The sequence below is a fragment of the Sapajus apella genome, unplaced genomic scaffold (assembly GCF_009761245.1).
Source record: "Sapajus apella isolate SASKATOON/1434 unplaced genomic scaffold, GSC_monkey_1.0 scaffold1, whole genome shotgun sequence".
Taxonomy (NCBI): domain Eukaryota; kingdom Metazoa; phylum Chordata; class Mammalia; order Primates; family Cebidae; genus Sapajus; species Sapajus apella.
In genome coordinates, this window is record NW_022436941.1 from 18091879 (window position 1) to 18118292 (window position 26414).

At 38.6% G+C, this 26414-nt stretch overlaps 2 protein-coding genes across 10 annotated transcripts in view; both read right to left on the reverse strand.

Annotated features, from left to right (window-relative positions):
• SNCAIP (synuclein alpha interacting protein) overlaps positions 1 to 26414 on the reverse strand; it is a 155972-nt gene that overhangs the window by 83547 nt on the left and 46011 nt on the right. The gene's annotated exons all lie outside the window — the stretch shown is intronic.
• On the reverse strand, positions 223 to 12574 carry LOC116544118. The gene has a single exon (XM_032270282.1). It carries the CDS (start codon positions 10266 to 10268, stop codon positions 9297 to 9299), a length of 972 nt encoding a protein of 323 aa, XP_032126173.1. The 5' UTR covers positions 10269 to 12574; the 3' UTR covers positions 223 to 9296.

A 26414-nucleotide genomic window follows, 5' to 3' on the forward strand; every position in this document is an offset into this window, starting at 1 on the left:
TTATGTACCCAGATTTGAGTATCTGAAATAATTCATTTTGCCCTCTGATTCTCTAACCAAGGTGTACCTTGCTGAACAGCAAGGAGTACATTACTGGAAAGTGAAAATACATTTAGGCTGATGAGAATAGGCTTCCCAATGTAAGATTGAAAGTGTAAAGAGATCTACTTTTTAAAAGACGATTTTTTAAAAAGATTTTTTTTAAAAAAAGAGGCTTTTTTCCCGCATTTTGAGCCATTCTTTTTTTTTAAGCTCTACAAACGATATAATTATGATAAACAGAAAAAAAAACTTGCCATCCCTTACCTCAAACCCATGACCTTGTTTAATTTTCCTATTTCCACTCCTTTTTTTCCCTGTATGTATATAACATTTTTACAGTCTTAATTACAGTAGATACAGAGTCTATCCAAGGAAGGATTAAGATGTTACTTCCATGTTTAAATGAAATTATCCATTTAGCAAATGTTAAAAATTCTTCTGAAATCACAGTAAGGCATACAATAAAAAGAATACTATTTGTAAAAAAAAATTTAATATCAGAAATTGTATTATTTGTAGAAATTTAAAAATAGGTTATCAAGCAAATTGCTTGGTATAAAAACATCACTAATCTTCTAATTCACAAAGCTTTTCAGAGGAAAATATACGTACTCTGCTAAAAAATTACTCAAAACAACTTTCTCTTCCATTATGATGGATTCTGAGACAATCCAGACTCTTTGGATTCTAGCGTGTTCACTAGGAGACTTTCTACCAAACCAATTTCTTTTCACTAAATGTGTGCTCCGTGATGAACTATTGATTTACAGACTCTGTTCCCATGGCCTTGGTGAACAACACAAAGATCATTCTGGGTGTCAGGATATGGTACAAACACAGCATCAGCAGGAACATGGAAATAGGGGAAGATGAAGCAGAAAAACATGCACTGGAGCTGGGAGCCAAACGGAACTTTAAATAAATGAAACTATAAAACGTAGGTGAATATGTCTTAATTAAGCAAATTAACAAATAACCACTGCACCTCTGTTTGAGATGCTCCGACAATATAGAGAGCAGTATCCAGTTGAGTGTAGCCATTCCAATAGAACATAACCAGCAGATAATAACTCGTAACATTAAAGCAGAAATCTTTCTATTTGCACTTGCAGGATGGTAGTGAGGTTCTTGATTCTATAGGCAAGAACACAAGACTTACAACAGGGACAGCTCATTATAGGAAGTCTTGAGACACTGCTCATGTTTATTTCTGTAGGTTGGATGATCCCACCTTAGACTACGCCTCCTAGGCATTTGGAGTTTGCCTCTATTTCCCAGCAGGCCTCCATATACTATCTCCTTTAAGATGTCTCATTCTGTTTACGACCCAATTTCTTTTGTCTGGTTTCAATGCTTGTCTTTTTCAGGGTGCCACTTTGAGAGTATTTACATTCTCAATTATAATGTGCAGAAATCCCTGTGGTTTTTGAATCCTGGCTATATGCCCAACATTAACTGCTTCTTTACAGGTAAGAGTGAGTCTGCAGTTGTCCCAGGGGCCAATACAATGCCTCCTGTTCTTTCATCTGCCCTTCCACCAAGCCCCTGACACTCTCAGGCACTCTCTTCTAAGAAATCAGGGACAAGATGGGAGTCAATAAGGTCAGGTTAGAGTAGCTGCTACAAATAATCAAACATGATAAGGACACTGAGGTGAACTGTGGTCGCTTTTCTCACCCTGCTCTTCTGACACCTCCCATTCCACACACCAGTCCACTATGGAAACCAGTAAGCCTCCTTTCAGACCCATGACAAGTGTGCTTTAACAGAAAGCACAGCTACAGAGGGCATGCGTTGGAGCCCTGTGAGCTGAATCTGGCCAACAGATGTGATTTGTTTGACCCCAGCAGTGTTAAAAAAAAAAAAAATTGAATCAGTTGCCAACTTGCAGACCTTGGGTGATTTCACATAAAATTCTGGATTTCTGGCTTTGTTTTAAATACCTGAAGCTCTGGCAACAGGGGTCTGCAGTCCCCATGGCAACAAACAACCGCCTAGAGCTGAGCCGCAGCTGCTCCTACCTGTCCCTGGGGCCTGTGCTCCCCAGTTCCCTGGAGCCCCTCCGAGGGGACTCTACTCATCAACATACCGTGGGGACATTTGAGTGTTTGGCCCTTCAAAGGAATTCGGCATTGAACAATAAGCACCACCATGACCCCCAATTTTGTATTGGTGCCTCCTGCCAAAAATGTTGACTTCATTTGTATTCTAAAATTTGTTTTAAATTCTCATAACACAACAGTAACAAAATAAAATTTCTTACAAATAAACTACTGGCACATCACCATTTGTGCTTTCACGGAATGTCCACTTTATCTCTTAGTACCAGGAAAAAAAACCTTCACAAACATAAAATGTTACGAGGTGGGGATTATGTTTCCTTCACTTTACAACTGGAGGAAGGAAGGGTTCTTCTTTGTTGTGATTAGTGTGGATTTACATGGTGACACTTCTCTGCTGTGACTCCAAAGGAAGGGGTGAAGCTGTGCCAAGCGCAAACCCAGAAAAAGTCCTGAAGCCATCCTCTGTCTAGCCCAGACCAGCATCTTGGAGGCAAGAGAGCAAACCCAACTCAGACCAACAAGAGTGGGTTTATACCTAAGCAAAATATATTTTTTAGGCTTTCCAGAAAGGACAGGCCAGCTTAAAATCCTTTATGTAGGATTTTTATAACTATGCTTATGGTTGGCATTAGGCCCCTTTTAGATCTCAAGACTCAGTCATTTGTGAATCTGAACTTCTCCCCTGTGCCATCCACCTTGACTCTACAAGCTACAATCACTTGTTCCCAGGTTTTCTAAGGTCTCCCGGGGGTTTTCTTCTGCATGTAAGCCCCTCTTCTCAAAGCACACCTCTTTCAAGATCTATCCACCATAAGTATTGTCCACTGATTAAAATCATCTTATTTCTTTTAAACAATTTTTAATTTGTTATTTATCTAGGCAGGTGTGTTATGTGTTTACACTGTTTTTTTGAAGTGGGGAGAGGTGAGATGCAAGGGAGGGTGAATAGAGAAAGGTGAAGGAAGCATTTTTCAATGGTTTAGCTCTCCCAATTTGGTTAGGAAAATTGATAGAGAGGGAAAGAAGAAACAGATTAGAATGGGGGGACACAGGGCCAGGCTGCTGAGAACTATATGCTGTGCAGAAGCTGCTGATGACAGCTTGGCTCTCTTCTTTGGATGTGCCCATGGCACTGGGAGAAACCTTACTCAAATTCCAAACTGATGCCCAGCTTTAAGAGATAAAGAACAAAACAAACAGCATCAACTATACACAATATTTGTAGGACTTTTCCTTCTCTCACAGACTTTTGATAAACTGCCAAGAACAGAAGTCCCTCTAGTGCCTATTAAAGTGTGTGTGAGGGGCTTATGCCCATAATGGGTCTATCAACACCATGTCACCTTCTCATGAGTGACCTCAGTGATGGCCCAACTGCTTCCTTCCATGGAAGTTTCCTTTTCGGAGAGAGCTCAAAGTAACTGAGAACCAAATTGCATAATACAAAAATAGACAAGTAATTTAAAAAATAGCCTCCTTGCCACCCCAGTATTATGAGTCTCAGGTGATATTTTTAATTTTTTTGTCGTGACTCGAAAACTGACTTTGAAAATAATTCCAAATGAAGACTTCCAAAAATCTGTTACATAATGGCAGCATCACTGGAAAAAGCTTATAGTGGCCAACAAAATTTCCTTGAGAAACTACACTCATTTTAGGGTACACATTCGGGTGTGCTTGGCTCATAAAAGGCCCATTGATTTGTGACTACAGTCACATATCACATAAATTGCTCTACTGAAAAATTTTTAAAAATGTATTGCCTCACTCCATTTTACAAGGAGTCAGCTTGAACTCATTCTGAAGGCTCATGTTACACAGATTTCTCCCTTTCTGCCAAAGTCACTATTGCTCCATTTACCAGTATACTAGGAGGCCTGCTAATTAAAAATAAGTTGGACTTGTCAAAATAAATGAGCATAGTACATTCGGTGATGAGGTAACTTCAATGGGTTTGCATTACAACTTATTTCTTTTCTCTTTAATCTATCAGCACTTGGGAAAACACAGCCGTTCCCTGCACCCCTACACACACACACACACACACACACACACACACACACACGCCTGCCAAATTTGTACTGGGAAAAATTTTCAATTTGAAAGCCTGGGCACTGATACACTGATATTGTGCTTACTTTCTTCAATATAAAAACTCAAAATAATCACAAAGTACTGAAAGGTCTGGGTAGAAACGTTGTCCCCAGTTGGCTCTGTAGCTTGGCTGGCAAGGAAGCAACTCATTCCAAATGTTGGATTAGGTTTCTTTCACTCCTTGATTCAACAGTGGCCAGAAGCATGGCAGTCAGTAAATGCCTCATCTTGAAGCAGAAAAATGATAGAGGCAAGAAATTTCTACTGGGAAGAGGCAACTGAAGGAGAGCCAAGAAATACACACGAACAAAGAAAAAGCACAAGCCCTGTGGACTTTATTCACTTCTTCATTTGTGGAATATTCTGGATGCATGTGCTGGATAAGACCTATACTACTCTCCTGGGGTATATGGTACCAGGGGAGACAAACAAGAAGGCATGCTATTACAATATCATGTGGTGCTGGCCAAGACAAATAAATACACAGCAGGCTGAGGCACCCAATCTAGATGGGCCCTGGAGAGAAGGGAAGTCAGCATGGCAAAGCTGAAAGCCGAAGGATGAAGGTGTAAATGGGGAGGGAGTTTTGGGGCAGGAGGAAGTGCTCCAGTTGTCTGTGCTTTTAGTATGGGAATAGGCCTAGAAGTGAGAATTATGGAGCAGAATGTCCAGAAAGATGCATAACATTGATTTAGCATCACTTGCTGTATTTTTGCTTCTACAAAGGGGTCTTGAAGGGTGAGGGTGAAGTGGGGTGATAAATAGGGATTGTCATGGAAATAATTCCAAAGCCAGAGTGTGCACAGAGCACATCTTGAAATATCAAATTTCTGGCATGTTTGTAAAAATACAAGAGAATGTTTGATATCAAACAAGGGACTAATGTAATATATTGAGCCTGCTCTATTTCCTAGAGGAGAGCCTGCATTTCTCCATCACTGTTCTGAAGGAAACATTCACAAAAAAATTTGTGAAGAAAACTGTATCAAGATTTAGGACTGGGTGCTATTACATACACTTGCTTACTTTTTCTCACACAGCTGCTGGGAGACAAACATCTTTATAGTTTCCTTTGTGGAGATAAGGCAACCAAAGCTCACAGAGGTTCTGTAATTGCCTCAGATTCACACAGCCAGCGCTTCTGATTTTAAGTCTGGTATTTTTCTCTCCTACTTCAACTTGCCAAAACTACAATGGTAAAGCAACACTGCCTCTGCGTCAAACATTTTATTTTCAAAAATCACCTTCAATATTTTTTAGCTGAATTTATTTATTGCAGCCTGTGATGGAGGCAGAGGGCATGCATCATAATTTGTAATTTGCAATCATATCTTTTATATTTTACAGATGGTAAACCTCAGAAATAGTCCATCCAAGGTTCTGCACTACTACTGCTGACTTCCCTTAGCTCCAGGGTCCATGTAGATTGGGTGCCTCAGCCTGCTGTGTATTTATTTGTCTTGGCCAGCACCACATGATATTGTAATAGCGTATCTTCTTGTCTCCCCTTGTACCATATACCCTGGAGAGTTGTGTAGGTCTTCAGAAATAGTCCATCCAAGGTTCTGCACTACTAAGTAGAGGCAAAGCCAGCTAATGCAAATCATTTCCTGCTAACCAGTCTAGCGCTCTTCTGACTTGCCCTGGACTGCTCTGAATCAAGGGTATGTCTTTGAACCATCTAGGTCAGAATCCCACAGGCATCCTTAGCCCTGAATTGTATTGCTTGAATGTTCATGAACCTAACTCCAGATGAATTACTCTTCTTTCCAGTAGAGTTTAAACAGAAATGGCAGAGATCATCAACATCATTAACAAAAAGTATATAGATCTTTGTGTATCTAACATACCTTACCCACAGGCATCCCTCAACTAGTCTATAACACAACATATTCCATAGCTAGTTGGTTTAAATCTTCAACTTCTTCTTCAATGAAAATTAGATTATGACCATCCTTTTTAATGTCTTATTAAAAAGGCAAGGAAGTTGGCACTACTTTAGAAACTTGATTCTAGAGATCAGGATTTCTCTGAAAAATCCCTATAAGTGTTGGTCTTTTTGTAGTTTTGCCCTTTAATTTATACATTAAAATTATTGCAAGTGATTTGGGGGTCATTTCATGGTTTCTGAAACCCAAATACTGAGAATAAACTAACGTATACCTGAACTTGAGAGTTTGGAGAGACCTTAGTTTTTAAGCCTAGGGTAGATACACATATTTATCTACTTTTAAATCTGATATCTACCTCTCTTTCTCTCTCTGTCTTCTCCCTGCCCCTATCTGTGCATATGATTTAAAATGAGTTGAACATTTAAAATTCTTTTTGGAAGAATGAAAGAATCCATGCTCACAGGAGCTGTGCAAGAGAATATAAAATAATGTCTAATAGAAAAAAAATACATGCAAACACGCATGCATACGCATACACATACACAAAGAAAAAAATATGTTGTGTTCAGTTCTGGGTGCCGCTTCTTTAAAAAGCCACAGGTTATCTGGAACATGCCAAGACAGAGTAGGGAAGCCAAGAGAGCCAGTGGTTGGGAAACTGCCTTATGCAAAACAGTTAAGGAAATATCTAACTTGGTGAAGAGAAAAAAAGCTCTCCTCTCTGAGAATCTAAAGATCCAGCAGGTAAAAGGAGGGTTTAACTTCAAGGGTAAATCTTGGAGGAAATGTCAGGGATGTCAGTCTCAGCAAAGACTCTGCAATTATAGTATTTCAAATGGGCTTTAATGGAATGGGCTGCTTTCTGAAATCACACCCACCCCAGCAAGAAATTGTTCAAATAGAAGTCCTCTGAGAGAAGATCAGAATCCTGCATTGTGAACAAAGAATAGATAGCCCCCCAACTCAAAAGAAAACTGTAATATTGTTCATTCAGTGAACATAGGATTTATTCTCTGTTGTAAATGAAAACTTACCAATTCTACAATTGTTTATTGTGTTTTTAACAAGGATAAAACTATGACCTAATGAGGTCCAAATAAGAAGAAAATATCTGGGAAGAAAAATAAAACATTTCTAGCACTGGGAAGTTAAGCATGGGCTTAAGCCAACCAACCATGTCTTGCACTGGCTTCTGGAAAGGAACTATGGAATAATCTGGGAACTGGATCCCTTACTCAGTTATGTACAGGAAACTATCCAAATCCAAGTTCCAAATTTTTGGCACACCTGAAATGGTTATGCTTTATTTTTGATTTTGCAAAGATTACTTAATTTCTACAGTGGATGTGTTTGGAAATTATTATTGAGTATATATAGGGAACACAGATCACAATCCTGATTGCCATTTTAGAGAGAAGCAGACACAACAGCAGCATGTATGGGATCATTGAAGACTACATCTTCAGTCAGTTGTCTTGGCTTCATTCTCATTGTCATGAGGATTAAACTTTGAAGCAATCCTAGATGAGTTATTCTCAAACTTTAGAGTACATAAGAGTCACCCAGATGGCTTATTAAAACAGACTGCTGGGTCCAAATCCCAGACTTTCTGATTCAGTAGGTCGAGGTGGTGCCTAACAATTTGCATTTGTAATAAGTTCCCAGGTGATGCTGATTCTGTTGGTCCCAGAATCACATTTTAGAACCACTACCTAAGCTTAATGGCTAATCTCAGCTTTGGCTACATCTGCACTTAATTAAAACATGGTGACCTCTTCCCCACATGCCCCATCTCTCCAGATGTTAACTTCATTATACAGGATTCATGCCTAGTGCCCTTTTGATTAAACTGCCTCAGTGGACTCAACTAAGCATTTCCCATGAAGACCACCCAGCAATCTCAGAGGGTCTTAAGTCTTTTTTTTTTTTTTTTTAATTTGCTATGCTATACAAAAGACAGACATTGGCACACACAACTCTAAACAATTTGGGCCTTGGTTACTTTAAAATTTCCTTTCTCTATAACACTTCATGGCTACAAGATGTTCTTAGTGTCTTCTGTTAATTGATGTCTAGTTTTATAGTTTTCAATGCAGCCTTCTAAAACTGGGATCTCAATTTGGGGACATCCATTCACTAGACCAACAGTATAATAAATCCCAGGTCTATTAGCACAGAAGAAAAATGAAAAAAAAAAAAAAAAGCAAAAATCTAATAAGAATTCGCTTAAAAATCAATGCTTACACAAATGTATGTGAAGATATTGAAAATAATTACTCACTGTATTGGAAGCAGTCCAAAGAGCAAAACCAGCTAACTGGGAAAAAGAAAAACCCAGCCATATATTTTTAGTGAGATTATAATGTGCTTATTTTTATTGAATCAAAATCCAGAGATCAAATTATTATGAAGGTTTTATAAATTCTTCCAGTCTGTAAATGTGCCAATTTGATAACCTAAAGGAGACAAATTTCCTATAAAATAAATGTCATTTTTTCTGAAGAAAAACAGTACAGTTTAACATATATTTAGATGATTAAGCAAGAATAGTGAGTTAAATGTCTGAACAACCAAATATTTGCACATCTACACAGACATAAAGAGTATGACTTAGCAAGTACTAATTCCTTAATCCAATGCGTTCATCTAGTCCTAACTTACTAAAGACACTTGGGGTAAAGACAATGAACAAAATCTGCTTCCATCATAGGTGAGGTACTATTATTAAAAGTGCAAAAACTGAACACCGTACACCTACATAATACACTTCTAATATGTGTGAAAGCATTTCAAGAAAAACATAAGATTATTTATGTGTACCTTTAAAATTCAGCCAGGAATTATTATCTTCAGTTTCATCAATATGTTGTTTTTTTTTAACACAATATCTTGCACAGAATAAATAATATATCGTTTACATGAGTTCATTTTCAGACTGAAAACTGTTGAGTTACTTTAGAATTTTTATATTAGAACTCTTGGTATTGTCCTAAATAACTAATGTTGTGATGACTGTTTTTTTCAACTTACAATAGCTTAATGTTCATATATTTTCTTGAACAGTTTTCTCTGAAGTCTATTTTCGAAGAAGAGTCAATTTTCTAGAGGTCCTTTCAGAAACTGTTGATAAGAGCTATGAAAACTTTAGCTGTACTCTCCAATGACAGGGTCTGTTTTCCAACAATTAAACTTGAATTTTTTGCCATTAAGCATATGGAGAAACAATAACATTTGTAGGCTGTGGTGTGGGTTTTTCCTCTTTGGCACCGCAGAAGCACACCAACTTCATTTTGTAATTAACCAACATAAGCAAGAAAGGACTGATAGCAGAGAAGCTTGAAGAGAGGGCTGTGAGAACAGCTGGAATAAAGATGCATGCTGCCAAGTCTTTCAAGAAACAGACTAAGATAAAGTGAGAAATCCAAAGTGGAGTGATCAGCAACATTAATAAAATACTGAACTTGGCCCCTCTAAGGCTTTCAATTTCTGAATCATCATCTCCAATCCAGATGTCACCATATGTCATCTTCTTTCTCTCCGAAAGGAGGAAAGACATCCAGAAACAGACAAAGACTAAAGTAGCTAAAGGAAGAATATCAATCAGAACCAAAACAATTTTCCCATAGAAAAACTCTACCTGCTTATTTTGAAAGACAACTGGGCAATCCATGTACATCCTGTTAGTAGACAAAGGATGTGTATCATTTCCCGCATTCAAGAATTCTCGTTTTCTCGTATGAATTAAAACTGGGATGTATACCACCACACCAGCCACCCAAAGTACAGAAACCACCTTCAAGGAATGCTTCTGTTGGTCCAGGCTTGGATTCTCACTCAAGGGGTGCACAATTTGGTAAAGCTTCCAGTGGTAAAGCAATGAAAAATATAACACGAACCAGATGGTCAGTGAAGTTGTTAGGGCCGATGTGAAGAGCAGAACTTTGCAGCCAGCTGAATCCAACATGATACCAGAAGAGTAAACAATTTTCATTACATTTACCACCAAGTTTTTAATAAGGTTGACAAATATAAGATTCAAAACTAGAAGAAAGGATGTCTGTAAATGCCCAGTGATACATCTTCTTGTAGAATAAAACAGACAAGTGTTTCCAACGATGCTCACAAAGATTAGGATGGTACAAGCGATGATCTCAAGCATGTCTGCAGAGGGCTTCATGGCAGATGCCGAATTGGTTATCTCAAATGCCTTTTTCTCTTTTGTTTGTCATTAGGCTTTTGGAAAAATTTTCAGAGGTCTTTAGTGAGAAAACCTGGATTTTAAAATAAATCCACTGTGTTGACAATAATCATCCACTGATATCAACCTAACAGTTCAAAGTCTGTAACAGAATTCTGCTTGCTCCAGTGATGAGATGTTGAGAACAGAACCACTTCCCAAAAGGATTCTGTTTTATCATCTCCAGGGACTTAACTATGATGAGAAAGTGCTAGGTATCATCACTTAATTAAAAGTTCTCAGAAATGTATTTACAATACTGTAATACAACTTCTTAGATAAAGTATAAAACAGTTTTCAAAAACTGTGAGGGAGAGAATAAAATTAAATTTATAACACAAAAGAAAAGTAGTCAGAGGTTGAAAGTATACCACTCCACTCATGGAAGAAAAAGTAAGAGATGTCTGAATAACAATGAAGATTTCAAAATAACAAAATGACAAATTAAAAATGAAAGTAATAACATGGTAGAGATTTATATAATTAGAATGATTTTCTCGCTTCTCTACCATTTTTTTTTGCAAAGCAGAAGTACTATTACCTGTTCTGATGATTTTGTAGGGATGTTAGGAATACAAAAAATGGTAAAAAAATACTTCTGAAGGAAGAAGGATGGTTATAAAGAAGGAAGGAAGAAGGGAGGGAGGGGAGAAGGGAAAGAGGAGGGAGAAAAGGAAGATATTTTCATAAACATGGGGATTATGTCCACGAGCAAATATCTATATCAGTTAAGGAAACATTCAAACAATTGAGAAGTGATTAGGGAGACTTTCCTTCCTATAACCCAAGAGGCTAGGGAAAGATTTATCTTCTAAGTATAACTGAAGAGTACAGAATAAGGACAGAAAGACAGCACTGAAATACTTTGCTCAAGTAATCTGGCATTAACTTACTTTCTGGATGAATCATGTTTGTCAAGTGTATTATAGTGATCCACTCTAGGACAAACCACTTTTCCTCTATTGCATTGGCTTGTAGGTTTTGCTGTTGTCAATTATCCTGTTCTACACTATCAAAACATAAGCCTTAGCATGCCCCAGTGATGTAATGGAGTGGCAACAACTTGAACAACTGTGCACATCTCTTCCAAACTCTGTGTTCAGTGACTTTGAGAGCTTACAATTCGTCGTGCTGGGAGGATTTACACCATGGAAATTGCCAAATGCTTCAAATCATAATTTTTTTTGGAGGAGAGCTGTTTTAGAAACACAACATTGACCTGACCAAAAAATATTGATTAGAATAAGAAATTAGCTGATGTTTTATTTACATAAAGATATGATCAGTATTTGGTATTGGTCAGCCCTTTCAGTAAGGGTGTGAGAAACTCCTAGGGCTGCATGTTAGATAAGAGGTTCATGGCTGTGAAAGTAGATAGAAAAACTAGGCCACACAACCCGACTGTGGGGAGGTGACGACTGGGGGCTGTTTCTATTAACACCCTTTCACTTAATTGGCTACTATGATAGTAAACTCAGAGTCCTCATACAGTTTTCTTCTTTAAGAAACATCCATTATCGGTCAAATAGGAACCCCTTTGGTTCTCATAATAAAAATAACACAATAATAATGCTGGCTATTATTTATTTAACACCATCTTGAGCCAGACCCTGTGTTGGTGTTTTGTTTTACAATTTTAATCTGATTTAATCCTTAATATTACCCTCATTTCACAGATGAGGAAATAGAAGACCAGACAGTAAAGCGGATTGCTCAAAGCTACTAATGGTGATAGGAATCAATGCCAGGTAGGACTGATTCCAAAACCACTGGTTCTCAGTCACTGCCTTTCCACATATGTCAGATTGCAGATTTCTGTTGACTTTTCTCAGTCTCCCTTTAATGATTTATAATTGGTACACCCAACAAATAACACAACGAGAAGAATTTCTTTGTGATTATAACATACAAGTCATGCAGGTTTTTGAATGGCAATTTGTCTTCTCCCTTCTCTTTCAAAGCCAGTAACAAATATGGTTATTTATACCTCTATACTTCATAAAGATCTCCAAGCATTCTGTACACCAGCTCAAGATGATTTGCTTGAAATGGAAAAAGGCTGTTTCCAGCAGTAGTGAGCCCCTGTAACTGGCAGTGTGTAAGCAGAGGCACCATGACCACCTGAAGTAATTTTTTTTTTTGGAGATAAGGTCTTGGTCTGTTACCAAGTTTGGATAATAGAAATCTAATCAGAGCTGAAAGCAATCCTGAACTCCTGGGCTCAAGTGATCCTCTCACTTCAGTCTCCTAAGTCACTGGGACTACAGGAGCATGTCATCATGTTCAGCCAATTTTTAAGTTTTTTTGTAGAGACAGGGTTTCACTATGTTGCTCAGGCTGGTCTCAAACTTCTAGTCTCAGGTGATCCTCCTGCCTCAGCCTCCCAAGGCACAAGGATTATAGGCATAAGCCAGCAGGCCCAGCCCCAAGCCTGAAGTAACTCTGTAGAGCGGTGAAGAAAAACTCTAAACAGCGGGTAGCATATAGCCCACTTTAGTTTGAGATTCAATTTTGGCATGATAAACTTAGAAACTGTCTAAGTGATACTATTTTTCAAATTTACATAAATAGTAACAATTTATGCCAAATAATGCTGACTTTCTATATGCATGATATGAGGACTAATTACAAAAATATTTTGCAAAACCAAAAAAAGCTGATCTAAACTTTTTTTTGCAAACAATTAGCAAACATGTAATATGTTCCTTTGAATTAGGATAAAAAGGGCAAAAAATAAGTGCCATTTTTTCCTTCAGGGTTATATCTAGACTAGAGAAACCGCACATATGAGGGGAACAAAGTTAATATTTTTGCATGCTTGCTTGACTGATGAATAATACTTTCTGTCTATAATTATGATACAGAAGGATAAAGAGGTACCTTCATAAGAGTGCATTCAGTAGTTGTTTATTAAGAAGCAGTTGTGTGCTCAGCATGGCCTGGACTCTAAGAATGGTACATAGGGCACAAGCCATTGTCCCAGCCTTCTAGAGGCAGTACAATATATGTCATATATAGTACATTATATTACATACATACATATATAATATAATGAATATAAAATATATTTATATTTTAATAATCATTATCAATAAAAATAAATAATGCAATGTAATGAACTGCAAGCTGTGAGTACAAGAGGAAAATGTTCAGAGAAATGTGGGATCCATGTGGGCCATACTATTTTTTTGAGGATACAGATTTTTTTGTTGATATATAACAGTTGTACATATTTGGGGGGACATATAATATTTTGATACCTGTGTACTATGTGTAATGATCAATTCAGGGTAACTGGGCTATCCATCAACTCAAACATTTAATTTTTCTTAGTGTTGGGAACATTACAATTTTTCTCTTCTAGCTGTTTTGAAATATACCACCCTAATTTTAATCTCCAGTTCATAGAAAAGGAAAGTGAAGCTTGGAAAAGTGAAGCTACTGGCAGGAAGAGGTAGCATTGAACCCCAGGGCTCTTGCACTCAATAGCTCTTTTGGAAAGAGAAAAGGAAAAGTGCAGCTGACTGAACTGTGAAGCAAAGGAGCTAAGAAGCCTGGATGCCAACCCCAAGGTTCCTGAAGAGTCCCACTGAGAAGCTCGTTATAGTAGAAAGCCCATTTCTCAGAGGCACATATATGGTCCAGAGTCAAGACGGTCCAGGAAGCAAGACTGCATCCTCCACCAAGGAAGGTGACTGTGACATGGACACTTCAAGGGGGAACAAAAGGAAAATCTTCCTTTGAAAACCTAACGTTGGCTCTGCCAATCTAACTTCACCACAGTCCTTTGAGAACTGAGTTCAAAGGTTCCCTACAGCTTCCATTTACTTTGGCATAAGATTTAACAGAAAAAGTATTAAGGGAGAATTTATATGGGCCAGGCTGTTTTCCAAATCTCAAACTGCTAAAAGTTATTTAGAATTTGCTTTAACTCGCAATCATATGTAAAGCGGTTCAGATGTAAATGCTTTCCGTGTGGCCTAAGGCAATCTAGGTTTCCTCAAATGCACATGTGCCCTTCGAATATTAAAGATTTTGATTGGAAATCTCAAAGTATATTGGGTTCCTCTTGATTAGAGGCTGCTGTTATTTTATGCAACGTTGAGTCAGAGGAGGAGAAATAAAACACGCTGCCTTCATTTGGGGATTATATTCTCACAGTAGCTCTAAGATAAACAAACTTTGCAGGCTGAGGGAAGTGCATTTGCTTCTTTAAATTGAGTATGTAATATAAATAATAAATGTCTTCTAAGAAAGGATGCTTGAAACTTGATTCTGAGTCTGAATCTATACAAGGGCACTAATTTATTTTAATGAAATCAGTGTGAGCATCTGAAGGAGTGCTTGCCTTCTTAAGACCAGAGCTGGTCTGACCAAAAAGCATCCTTCACTGACTCTCAGAAAAATGCCACTTGAAACTGATTAGTTCACTGGCCAGGAGCAAACTGATATATACATTTTAATATAGAACAAAATGGAAGGAATTACCAAATCTTTTATTGTATAATCAATGGCTGCCTACAGCTATTTTCAATTCTCTCCAAGGCAATGATTTTGTGACTAGCCAGGGTAGGATTTAAAAATCTTAATCCCAAATTAGAAGCAAATGGAGAGAAACTTCAGGCTGGCTGGGGCCAGAGCAATTAAACGGTAATTGCCTTTTAGATATACTAATGTTGCTAATTATATTACTGTGCTAAGTGCTGGGAAATGTGGATAAGAGATCCAGGCCACTCTGATGGGTGAAGGGAGCTAAGATTTATTAAGCCTGGCACTGAGCTGGATCCTTCAAATAAGTTATCTCCTGAAATCCTCACAATAACTCAGCAAAGTATCATTAGGTTTACTAAGGCTGAGTCGCTTGCTCAGTTAGTTCCAGCCGGTACGTGACAGAGTCAGGAGCCGCACCAGGTTTGTGTGGCATGGGTTTGAGTAGAAATGGGGAGAAATGGGTGATTTCTGGATATACTAGGTTCAAACATTGAAAATCTAGTAGTAGAGAAGGACGACAGAATTTGAGAATGGGGCCATGATGAAAAGTTCTGCAAGTATGGGGGTTCTGGAGGCACCTTTTCTTGGGTGTGGAAAGGAAGAGACTCAGATAGGAAAGTTTTGTGGGCAGAATATGGGAAGCCTTGTGCCAGAATATAGGAGGCTGGGATGGGAAGAGCTGCCATCATAGGAAAACTGACTCTATGGTACTCAACAAAACCACTTACTACCTGGAACACTAGGGGATCCAAGGGAGGGGCCCCCAAACTCTCTGAGGCTAAAAGGTCTAGGGAACCAGGAAGTAAAGTGAAGGGGACAGTGCCTAAAAACTTGCCATACTCCAGGCCAATCTACCAGAATGACAAAATCTGTTAAAGATGGCCCTATGACTCCCGAGCCATGGATTAAATCACGCATGGGTTAAACCTGGGTTAAATCATGTATAAATTATGAAAGGTTTGGCAAGTCCTATTTGCTGTGTGTCTCAGGTTCCTAACAAGCAGTTTCTCAGAGACAATAAAATATATGTAGACCTATGTGTGCATGTATACACTTATATTTATATATGTGTATGTGTTTGTGTTTGTGTATGTGTGTGTATATATGTATATATATAGTTTGTGTACACACAGCTATGAGACAATCAGGGGAATCAAATGAAACTCTGAGCCCAGTTTGAAGGAGGCAGAGTGCTACACAACTGCTAGTTTTTGCTACTGTTCATCTCCTAAAATCACACACACAGTAATAGAGGTGCTTTCTGCTTGAAGCCAGAAAGTGCTACCTGGGTTCTTCGCCGAGTCTGGAATTCTAAATGCACTGTCTTTGCAGCATAAGTGCAGTTCCTTGGCAAACAGTTGTGGGAAACTCCCCCAAGTGTCTCTAGGCCTGACTCCAGCCTGAGCCCCTTGGTCTCTACTTCTCTATTCTCTAATGACTAAACTCATCTCTGATTTTTCGGACCTGGCCATGTACATCCTCAAGTCTTACCAACCCCCTGCAAATGAAAACCCATCCCAACTTCGGATCTCATCCCATCTTTTCTCTCACCTTATCCAAACTCTCAAAAGACACATCTACATTTACCACTGCTACTTTCTTGTCTTCCTTTACTTCCTAACCCAGCACAATTTAGTTTCTACTACTTCTTCTTCTGAAAATGATCTAGAAAAAGATCATCTTCTACCACTAAATCCAATCATACCTGGACCTGTCTGATATTCTCTTTTTCTTTTAAGGCTTTACATTTTTGTTGCTCCTTATGGTCAAGTCTTGGTCCACTTCTCTTCTCTTTCACCCACTAATAACCTGTGTACAGATTCCATCCACTTCTGGATGTCTCTGCTTGATGTCCCATAGGCTCTCAACTCAAACTTAACCTTACTTAGCGAAACCACCAGCCTCAGCTGAGGTGAGAGACTTGGGTATCATCCCTAGATCCTCCCTCTCTCTCACCTGTACATCCAGTCATCCTGTCAATTACATTTTTATGCTTTCCATCCTTCTTTCCATTTCTTACTGCTGCTTCTCATTGCTTCCTGCTTGAATGAATTTGAGAAGGACAAGGCGAAGGGAAATTAGATTTTTGCTTCTTCAAAATCATTCTGGGAGTCTACACAACTGGCAAGTGATCTAAAATACAAATATGGGCTTGCCACTTCCCTGTTGAAAACCTTTCAGGATTTTCCCACTGCCTATAGGGAAAATGGCCAGCAGCTCTGTTAAGTCACACGAAGTTCCTCATGTTGGGTGCCTGCCTACATTCAGCTCCTATCAATCTCTGACTCATACTGGAAACTTTGTGACACTGACTGAGATTCTGTGCATATCTCATGCTGTTTCTTATCCTGGTGCTTTGGCTTATGCTGATACCTCTGTATACATCCTCTTTCTCTCACGACCACACCAAGCCATCTTGACACCCAACCTTTGACTTTTTATTTGCCAATGAATGGTGTGAACATTTGCTTATTTACTCTCATATATATTCTTCAGGAAATGATATTTCCTAGGCTCCTTTGCCAACTGACTGGCTTCCAGGTAAATCTGGCCAATGATAGACTCAATCAGAAGACTGGAGGTCTTGGAGAAGGGACTTAGTCTTTTTCTCTCTTTCTCACATACACATACATATTTGCTCTGCCACAGGCAGTGTCTTCTGTGTTATCAGTTCCTACAACTGTTCAGGAGCTGAACATCATTCCAGCTTTGCTAGTGGCCCTAACTTGTGGGTGGTAATACACTTTTCCCTTTGTCCTCTCAGCCCTAGGGGAGCTGGTGGCTTCCCTGCTTTTGCTAGTCTCAGGATTGCCTTATCTTGCTTGGTTTTGTGCCTCAGTTCTTTTAGCATTGGAGTAACTAATTCTCTATTTTAATTTTCCTCTGTGTAAAATATTTAAATTGTTTCTGTTTATGTTGACTTGACCCTGACTAATTCATTTGTTTGCCCTTTAAACTTATTTTTCAAAAACTCAGCTTAGAGGTTACTTAAGAAGTAACTAAGGAAGGTTTAAGTTTATATCTGACTTCAAGTCTGGGTTATCTACCTGCCTCTTCCTCTGTGAAAAATTCCCCATCAAATGACATATGATACACTTACCATGACTTCCTATTATTATCTGTCCATGCATCTGCATCCCTCCTGATGAGATCCTCTGTCTTGTTCACCATAACCCACAGTGCTCAGCACAGAGTTTGGCATAAAGAAGACACTCAAGCATGTTTTGAATGAATGGAAAAATATTAATGAATTAAACCATGAAACTAAACAGGGATCTTTCTTTCCTTCTTTTATTTATTTTTTTAATTTGAGACAGGGTTTCACTCTGTTGCCCAGACTGGAGTGCAGTCGTATGATCTTGGCTCACTGCAACCTCCATCTCCCAGGCGCAAGAGATTCTCCTGCCTCAGTCTTCCAAGTAGCTGGGATTACACATGTGCACAAGCACACTCAGCTAATTTTTGTATTTTTAGTAGAGACAGAGTTTCACCATGTTGGCCAAGTTGGTCTCAAACTCCTGACCTCAAATGATCCACTTGTCTTGGCCTCCCAAAGTACTGGGATTATAGGCATGAGCCACTGCGTCCAGGAACAGGAATCTTTCCATAAGACACCAAGTTTGGCATAGCCATAGAAGGTATCTGACATTTTTTGTACCAGTACTTTGGAAAAAGTCTTACCCCCAAATGAATCATGGCTTAATTGTTTTTTTTTAAAAAAAAGACATACTGAATTTGGGCGAAAGGCATGTGTCATAAAATCGGTCATAATTCTAAAAAAAAATTAATAAGGTTTGGTGGGTTACGGTGGCTCACGCCTATAATCCCAGCACTTTGGGAGGCTGAGGCAGGTGGATAACGAGGTCAAGAGATGGAGACCATCCTGGCCAACGTGGTGAAAACCCGTCTCTACTATAAATACAAAAATTAGCTGGGTGTGTTGGCGCACTTCTGTAGTCTCAGCTACTTGGGAGGTTGAGGCAGGAGAATCGCTTGAATCTGGGAGGTGGAGGTTGCAGTGAGCTGAGATCAAGCCACGGCACTCCAGCCTGGCAGCAGAGCAAGACTCCATCTCAAGAAAAAAAAAAATTAACAAGGTTCATGGTTCCAAAGAGTCCAGACAGGGAACTAGGAAAATTAAAAAGAAGATGGACATTTCACAAGAGTAAATGAACCACATGAGATTAAACAGGAGTCGGGGCAAGGAGGCGACAAAGTAGGCAGGAAGACAAGCAGAAGAGAGACCATCAATACAGATGGCAGAGTCTTTTGAGATTCATTTTATGTTCAAACTCTAGTCTTATGCAAATGTCTTATATGCGTCTCTTTTTGCAATTATTCTTTTGTATGTTTCCTTTCACTGGAAAAAGGCACTGGATACTATATTTAATAAATTAAGGATTATCTCACAATTATATCAGTCTACAAATGAGGAGAAAAGAGATCTAGGTCCCAGTGACTTGCCTATGGTCACAAGCTTTCTAATGGCACCAGTGGGGAGAGAACAGGTCTCCTGAGTTGTTCTGTCCACTACACTTTAAAAATTTATTAAAATATAAATAAATAATAGTAATAAAGAAAATGAAACCAACAAAAAGTTGTTTAAATTAAAGCAACTTGGCCTCAAAGTGGCTACTGACTGAACCTTTGTATCAAAGCACTTAGTGCAAATGACTTCATTAGCATGACATTCATAAACACTGAGTGTTTCATTTTCATTATAAGCAGGTAAAGGATGTGGTAGTACAAATAACACATATGTCTTGAATATCGTTTTTGAATATCCAGCTAGAGTCCTCCATCTATGTCAAATATCTGAACAATAAAATGTTGAAAATTGGTTGGGTGCAGTGGCTCACACCTAAAATCCTATTAACAGGGAAAGGGTTCCTAGATCTTGTGAAAAAAAGAATTCAGGGCAAATCCATAAAGGAAAAGCAAGAAGGGGAGAGCATCACACACTACGGTCAGTTGGGGGGGACTAAGGGAGGGACAGCGGAGGGGTAGGGAGGGTGGGAGGGGTGGGGAGGGATAACGAGGGGAGAAATACCAGATATAGGTGATGGGGTGGGATAAAGGCAGCAAAACACCTTGCCATGTATGTACCTATGCAACAATCCTGCATGATCTGCACATGTACCCCAGAACCAAAAGTACAATAAAAAAAAAAAAAAAAAAGAAAGAAAGTAAAGGAATAAAGAATGGCTACTCCATAGCCCTCAGGGCTGCTGGTTGCCCATTTTTATGGTTATCTCTTGATGATATGCTAAACAAACGGTGGATTATTCATGCCTCCCCTTTTTGGACCATATAGAGTAAATTCCTGATGTTGTCTTGGCATTTGTAAACTGTCAAGGCACTGGTGGGAGTGTAGCAGTGAGAACAACCAGAGGTTACTGTCATCACCATCTTGGTTTTGGTGGTTCTTGGCCAGCTTATTTACTGCAACCTGTTTTATTAGCAAGGTCTTTATGATTTGTATCTTGTGCCGACCTCCAATGTCATCCTGTGACTAAGAGTGCCTTAACCTCCGGGAAATGCAGCCCAGCAGGTCTCAGCCTCATTTTACTTAGCCCTATTCAAGATGGAGTTGCTCTGGTTCAAACGCCCCTTGACAATCCCAGCACTTTGGGAAGCTGAGGCGAGGATGACTTCAGGCCAAGAGTTCATGGCCAGTCTGGGAAACATAGGGAAACCCCATCTTCACACACAATTCTTTTTTTTTAATTAGCCAGGTGTGGTGGAGGGCACCTGTAGTCTCAGCTACTTAGGAGGCTGAGGCTGGAGGATTGCTTTAGCCCAGGGGTTTGAGGCTGTAGTGACCTGTGATTGCACAACCACACTCCAGCCTGGGTGACAGAGCAAGATCCTGTCTCTAAAAATAATTAATTAATTAATTAATTAAATAGTTGAAAATACATGCTTATTTTTTCAGATGCATTAAATGTAGTGTGTTTTAAAAAAGTTCTCATTTTCAAACTATTAAATCAACCAAGAGAGGTTTTTTAACTCCTGGCCAGTGTCTAGCAGTGTTCTAGGTGCTGTGGAAAAAGGATATTTAGTTTTCATACTTTATCCTCAATATGTAAATCATGTTGGATCCTCAAATTAAACATACTTCTGTTTACATCTATTCTGCACCCATTTTCCCTTCTCCTGGGCCTCACTTTCCCAGGTAAGGTATGACAAGGTGAGCCAATATCAATCACCAGAGTCGTGGTCTATCCCAGTGACCTTACACAAGGCCTTAGGAGAAGGAGTTCTAGTCATAGACCAAATTCCCCCCAGAGAGCAATGCCAACTGGTAGAACAGGCAAGAAGGACAACACGGATATGTGACCACTAAAATTACTGGCACTAAATGCAACCAAGTCAGTGAGAAAAATAGAAGGTATGAAATCTGGAAACTCAATCTAATGTTTTAAAAAGATTCTTTCCCTCTTGGCTATATATTTTGTCTGGGGCTTAAGCCTCTATGGAACTTTTCAAAGTCCATCCCCCAAGGAGAGGTTAGCTGGACCACATGTTGCTGCACTATTTAATTCATTTGCTTATATTTATTATCATTATGTATCACTGCCAAGGTCACCGAATGTAGTTCATGCTCAGTTCAGCCTCAGTTGTACCCTCTGCTTCATTCTGTCAAACTCCAACTGAGTTCTTGGCTCACTCCACTTTCATTATCTAGTGAAGTGCAGACATTCTCCAGCTCCCTCCTCCTCCTGCTAATCTGATTCTGTACTTGGTAACTAGCATTCCTATGAGTTATCTGACTTCAAACATTCCATTTCTACTGATAAGCCTTGAATTTTCCTTGTTCTTATCCACTACAATTCTCTTCAAGTCAATACCATAGAGTTCCTCTAGATAGCTCTGGTTTAACAGAGGAAAAAATGTGGTTCTCTACTGTTATTCTTTCAATTTGCTCCATTCCTGGGGTCAGAAAATACTCAGATTCTTCAGTCTCCAGTGCTCCCTCTATGGTGAGCCATACTGATAATCTATTTCATTGTACCTCAATAGGCAACAATATCCATATTCATCTCATAGTCTTATGAGATTTCTACTCCATCACTTATTGCTCATAGACATTTAAGAGATGGGGACTCACTGTCCTTATCTATAAAATAGGCACATGTTAATTTGAGGGTACTTTGAGGTTAAATAATACAGGCAAATCCTTAGAACAGTGACTGGAACAAAGTAAGTGCTCAACAGAGGGTTACTTGTTATAGTTTTTATTACTATTCTCATTACAGAAGGATTACACTATTTCAGTTAATTAGATAAGCAAAATTGCTTGATGCAGACAAGTCAGTGATTAGGAAACTAGGATTCTACAACTGGAATTTAAAACACTCACATGTAGGCTGGGTGCGGTGGCTCACGCCTGTAATCCCAGCACTTTAGGAGGCCAAGGTAGGTGGATCACACGCTCAGGAGTTCAAGACCAGCCTGACCAACATGGCAAAATCCTATCTCTACTAAAAATAGAAAAAATTAGCCAGGCATGGTGGTGCATGCCCATAATCCCAGCTACTCAGGAGGCTGAGGCAGGAGAATCACTTGAACCCGGGAGACGGAGGTTGTAGTGAGCCAAGATCACGCCACTGTACTCAAGCCTGGGCCAGAGAGCAAGACTCTGTTTCAAAGAAAACGAAACAGAAACCAAAACAAACAAAAAATGCTTACATATACTTCTTTCTGTTTTCTTGTTCGCCAACTGAATCTATCCCCTAGAAGTAGAAAATTGGTCATTCTTTCATAATCATTACTGTCCAATTTTATAAATAACCAAAAGTTGATTGTACTGATAAATGATATGAAAGATTTTCCCTCTTTTTTCTATGTCTAGTTTGTCATTAGGAACTGATGATATGGAAGCAGAGGATCAAAAAATGTGGATGGAAAGGCTGTTCTGGAAAATCTGGGGGATGGCGTGAGCAAACATGCTACAAATGATCATGCCGGGACCTTTAAAGCATTGATGGAGCTCTTCCTCAGGGGATGACCCTAATTCCACACAGCAAGGCCTGATTCATCAGCCTCCCACAGGTTCAAGGTTGCATGGGGATATAAAAGTCATCATGACATGAAAATACTCATGAATTGGCTGTTTTTTAAAAAACAACTTCTTCAAACATCCCTGCTTACAAGTATCATCTCTTTGTATTCATTAAATCAACATGTTTGGAACCTTGCTGGTTGTGGGAGGTTTTAAACCATCCCTTGATGTAACACAAACACAACGCAAGTAGGTTGGAAGTAAAATTGCAATGCTTGTGAGAGATGCAGGATTCACAAGGTCAGAGAAAGTGATGCTAAGTAAAACAAATACCAGGCCACTAGAAAATTTGGAGCAGTAAATAACTTCAGAAAGATGTCAACAAAGATGGAGGTGTGACAGATACTTCATAAGAATATGATCTGACTATCAAACCATCAAGACAGGACTTTGGGTAAGCTGATAAAGACCAAACGCTTTTTTTTTTTTTTTTTCCAAAAATGACTATCTTTCATTATGTAATGTAAAGTTAAATTAAACTATGTAATGTAATATGAATGTATAATTTTGTTGAAAGAATTGCCAATTCATTTTTAAAAACTAACAAATTTTGTAGAACATAGGTATTAATAGGCTTAATTTTCATAATTCATTTAGTTTTTCAAGACAAATTTCAATTAGGTGATTGGTTTTCACTATTTACCATGAAACATGGTTCCAGTTTTTTGTGGCTTCACTTTTTAAGTGTTTTCTTCCCCCTCATCTCCTGATTATTCAGCTAATGAGGACTTCTGGTATATAAAATGATACTTTTTCTTATGTAGTATGCTAGAGACATTTCATGGAGAAATTACAAAATAAAATTTAGGTGCTAAGTGAATGTAATCCAAAAAACTCAGAGTTCTCCTCTTCTGCAAGTAGAGTTCCAGCTCATGAATTTCATGATGCTAAAGAGACAGTACCACTTTCTTCAGCAACTACCCTGTGCCAGGTGGTTTTTACATGCCTAACACTTAAAACTTAACAATTCTGCAAAGCAGGTACAATTGCACCCATTTCAGAGAGAAAAAAATAGATACAGGTTAAGTAACATTCATTAATTAACAGAGGAAAAACTGGTGAAGAAAAGACTATGATTCACATTGAACTCTAAGCCTAAAATCATTCCACCTTAAGCTGATGAGGCTATGTGGGGCTGGATGTTAGAGTAGGTCAGAACCAGTGGCTTTCAGTTCAGTTGCTAATACAACCCTATTCATCACCAGCGTCCACAAGAAAGAAACTGAAATGTAGTTTCTGGGGCAGGCTGAGTAGCCAGTTAGGAAGACAGAAGATCCCCAGCTCCAATACACCCATCAGGCATTCTACTCCATTGGTACCACTATAGGCAACTGAAGCACTTGCAAACATTCTTATGTATTTGCTTGTTGTGGGATAATCTTTAGAGCAGAAAGGCTGGCCATGTTCCTAAACATTTAGTAACACTTAGAGACAATGAGCCAAAAGCAATTCTGACATCAAAATGCTAACAAAATCCAAAAAAGAATGCTGGAAAAGTGGTTTCAGGTGCTCCCTGGAACAAGCTTTTTCTGCATGAAAGAGCCCTACCACAAGTGCAGATAATCAACTCTGACTGCATAAAGAGGTTCTTAAACAGGTTCTCTGGTATTGCATGTTTCATGGACAGGGATCCTTGCAGCATGAGATTCTTTCTGGAGAAGCTGAAGGCATTATTATTTGTGGCTAGCAATACATGTTAGAGAAGAAGATCTTTATCTTTAAGCCTAGAATCATGGGCTGCCTATCATTCAGCTTCTGAAGACATATTATGCTTTACCTTTTCCAATAAAAATAAAATTAATAAAACTTTCCACTAATAGCTATTATATTTTTCTTATAATGTCTTATTAAATAAAACTGTTCACTAATTCATAAGCTTTCTGGAATGAGACATAGTGGATCTGAAAATTATATTCGCTTTATTCATAAAAATCTTATGTTGTAGCCAGGTGCAGTGGCTCATGCCTGTAATCCTAGCACTTTAGGTGGCCAAGGTGGGCAGATTGCCTGAGCTCAGGAATTCGGGACCAGCCTGGGCAACATGGTGAAATGCTATCTCTACTAAAAATACAAAAAAATTGCCTGGCTTGGTGGCATGTGCCTGTAGTCCCAGCTACTCAGGAGCCTGAGGCATGAGAATCCTTTGAACCCAGGAGTCAGAGGTTACAGTGAGCTGATATCATGCCACTGAACTCCAGCCTGGGCGACAGAGCAAGACTCTGTCTCTAAATAAATAAATAAATAAATAACTCATGTTTTTACTCAGGACAATAAAACATTAGATATAAAACTTACTTAAAAATGTAAATGTTTTCACATTATTTTCATTGTTTGAATCTAATATATTTCTAGAATCTAGACTTCATAACATGATTTAGTATATTATTTTGGACTTAAGTGATTTATGTGTCTTAAAATAAAAATGACAAATTACTTTTGACAGCATTCTTATTTAAAGGCGGTTTTCAAATCTGCTTTATGAAATTTCTTATCTAGACGATTGTATATGAAGAACTGTTCTTTGAAAACCTTATGTAAAGTATATTTAAAGGCTCCAGATTTTAATTTAAAACATTAGATTTAAGAAACCATAAAAAAGCTAAGAATCAAACTTATTTTTTAATTTATGTGATTTGTCTCAGGGAAGACACAAATTCTCAGCCCTGGATTACCTTACTTCTTATTACATATGTTCAGAAGTTTCTGTGAGTTCAAAAGTTCATAGCAACAATATATAAGGGTATTAGCTCTGAAGCAAGCTAGAGGGAAAGTGCTGCTTTTAATCAACACTCAGCTACAATCCTTACACAGCAGCAGACGTTGCCAATCCAGTATGATATAGGGTGCTGCAAATTCAGACACTGTCAAGACACCTTCAAAAACTGTGGTTTTTCACGAGGAAAATAGCAAAAATAACAACATAGCCACAGGCATAACATATTTTTAACTTTTGGTAACTGTAAGCTTCAGTGAGTGTTAGCAAAAATCTTGTGCATACACAGTGGAGACACAGGGAGGAAAAGGGCTTATCATGGTAAAAAGAGGCCAAGAAAAATGTGCCTTTCTCCTGGAAGTCAGATAAGAATTTTATTTGAAGGATGGAGTCCCAGAGTGAGGCTGTAAGGACACAAGGTGAATAATGGCAAATTCAAGGGCATTAGAAGGCAACTCATTACAATGATTAAATATTCCAAGTCTCCCCTTACATAATTAAGAAACAAATTTTTATTTGTTTGATCCTGAAAATTAAGTCTATTTAGGGGTATGGAAGGTTTAAAGATGAATATTAAGGTGATGAGGGCAATTCTTCCTGAAAAATATGAGACTCTTGTTCATTCATTCATTCATTCATTCATATTCTTACTTATTGAACACCATAGATCAGACATGGCCTCTGGACATTCAGCAGTGAATGAGCCAAACAGGCTGTCTGCCCTCAGGGAACTCATATTTTAGTAGAGCATTGTCCAGCAGAACTTTCTAGCTTATAAAAATGTTTTGTGTTTGTGCTGTCCAATATAGTAGCAACT

What these genes read in the sequence shown, in the direction of transcription:
- LOC116544118 (XM_032270282.1), bottom strand. Translation starts at nt 10,268, where the DNA reads ATGAAGCCCTCTGCAGACATGCTTGAGATCATCGCTTGTACCATCCTA.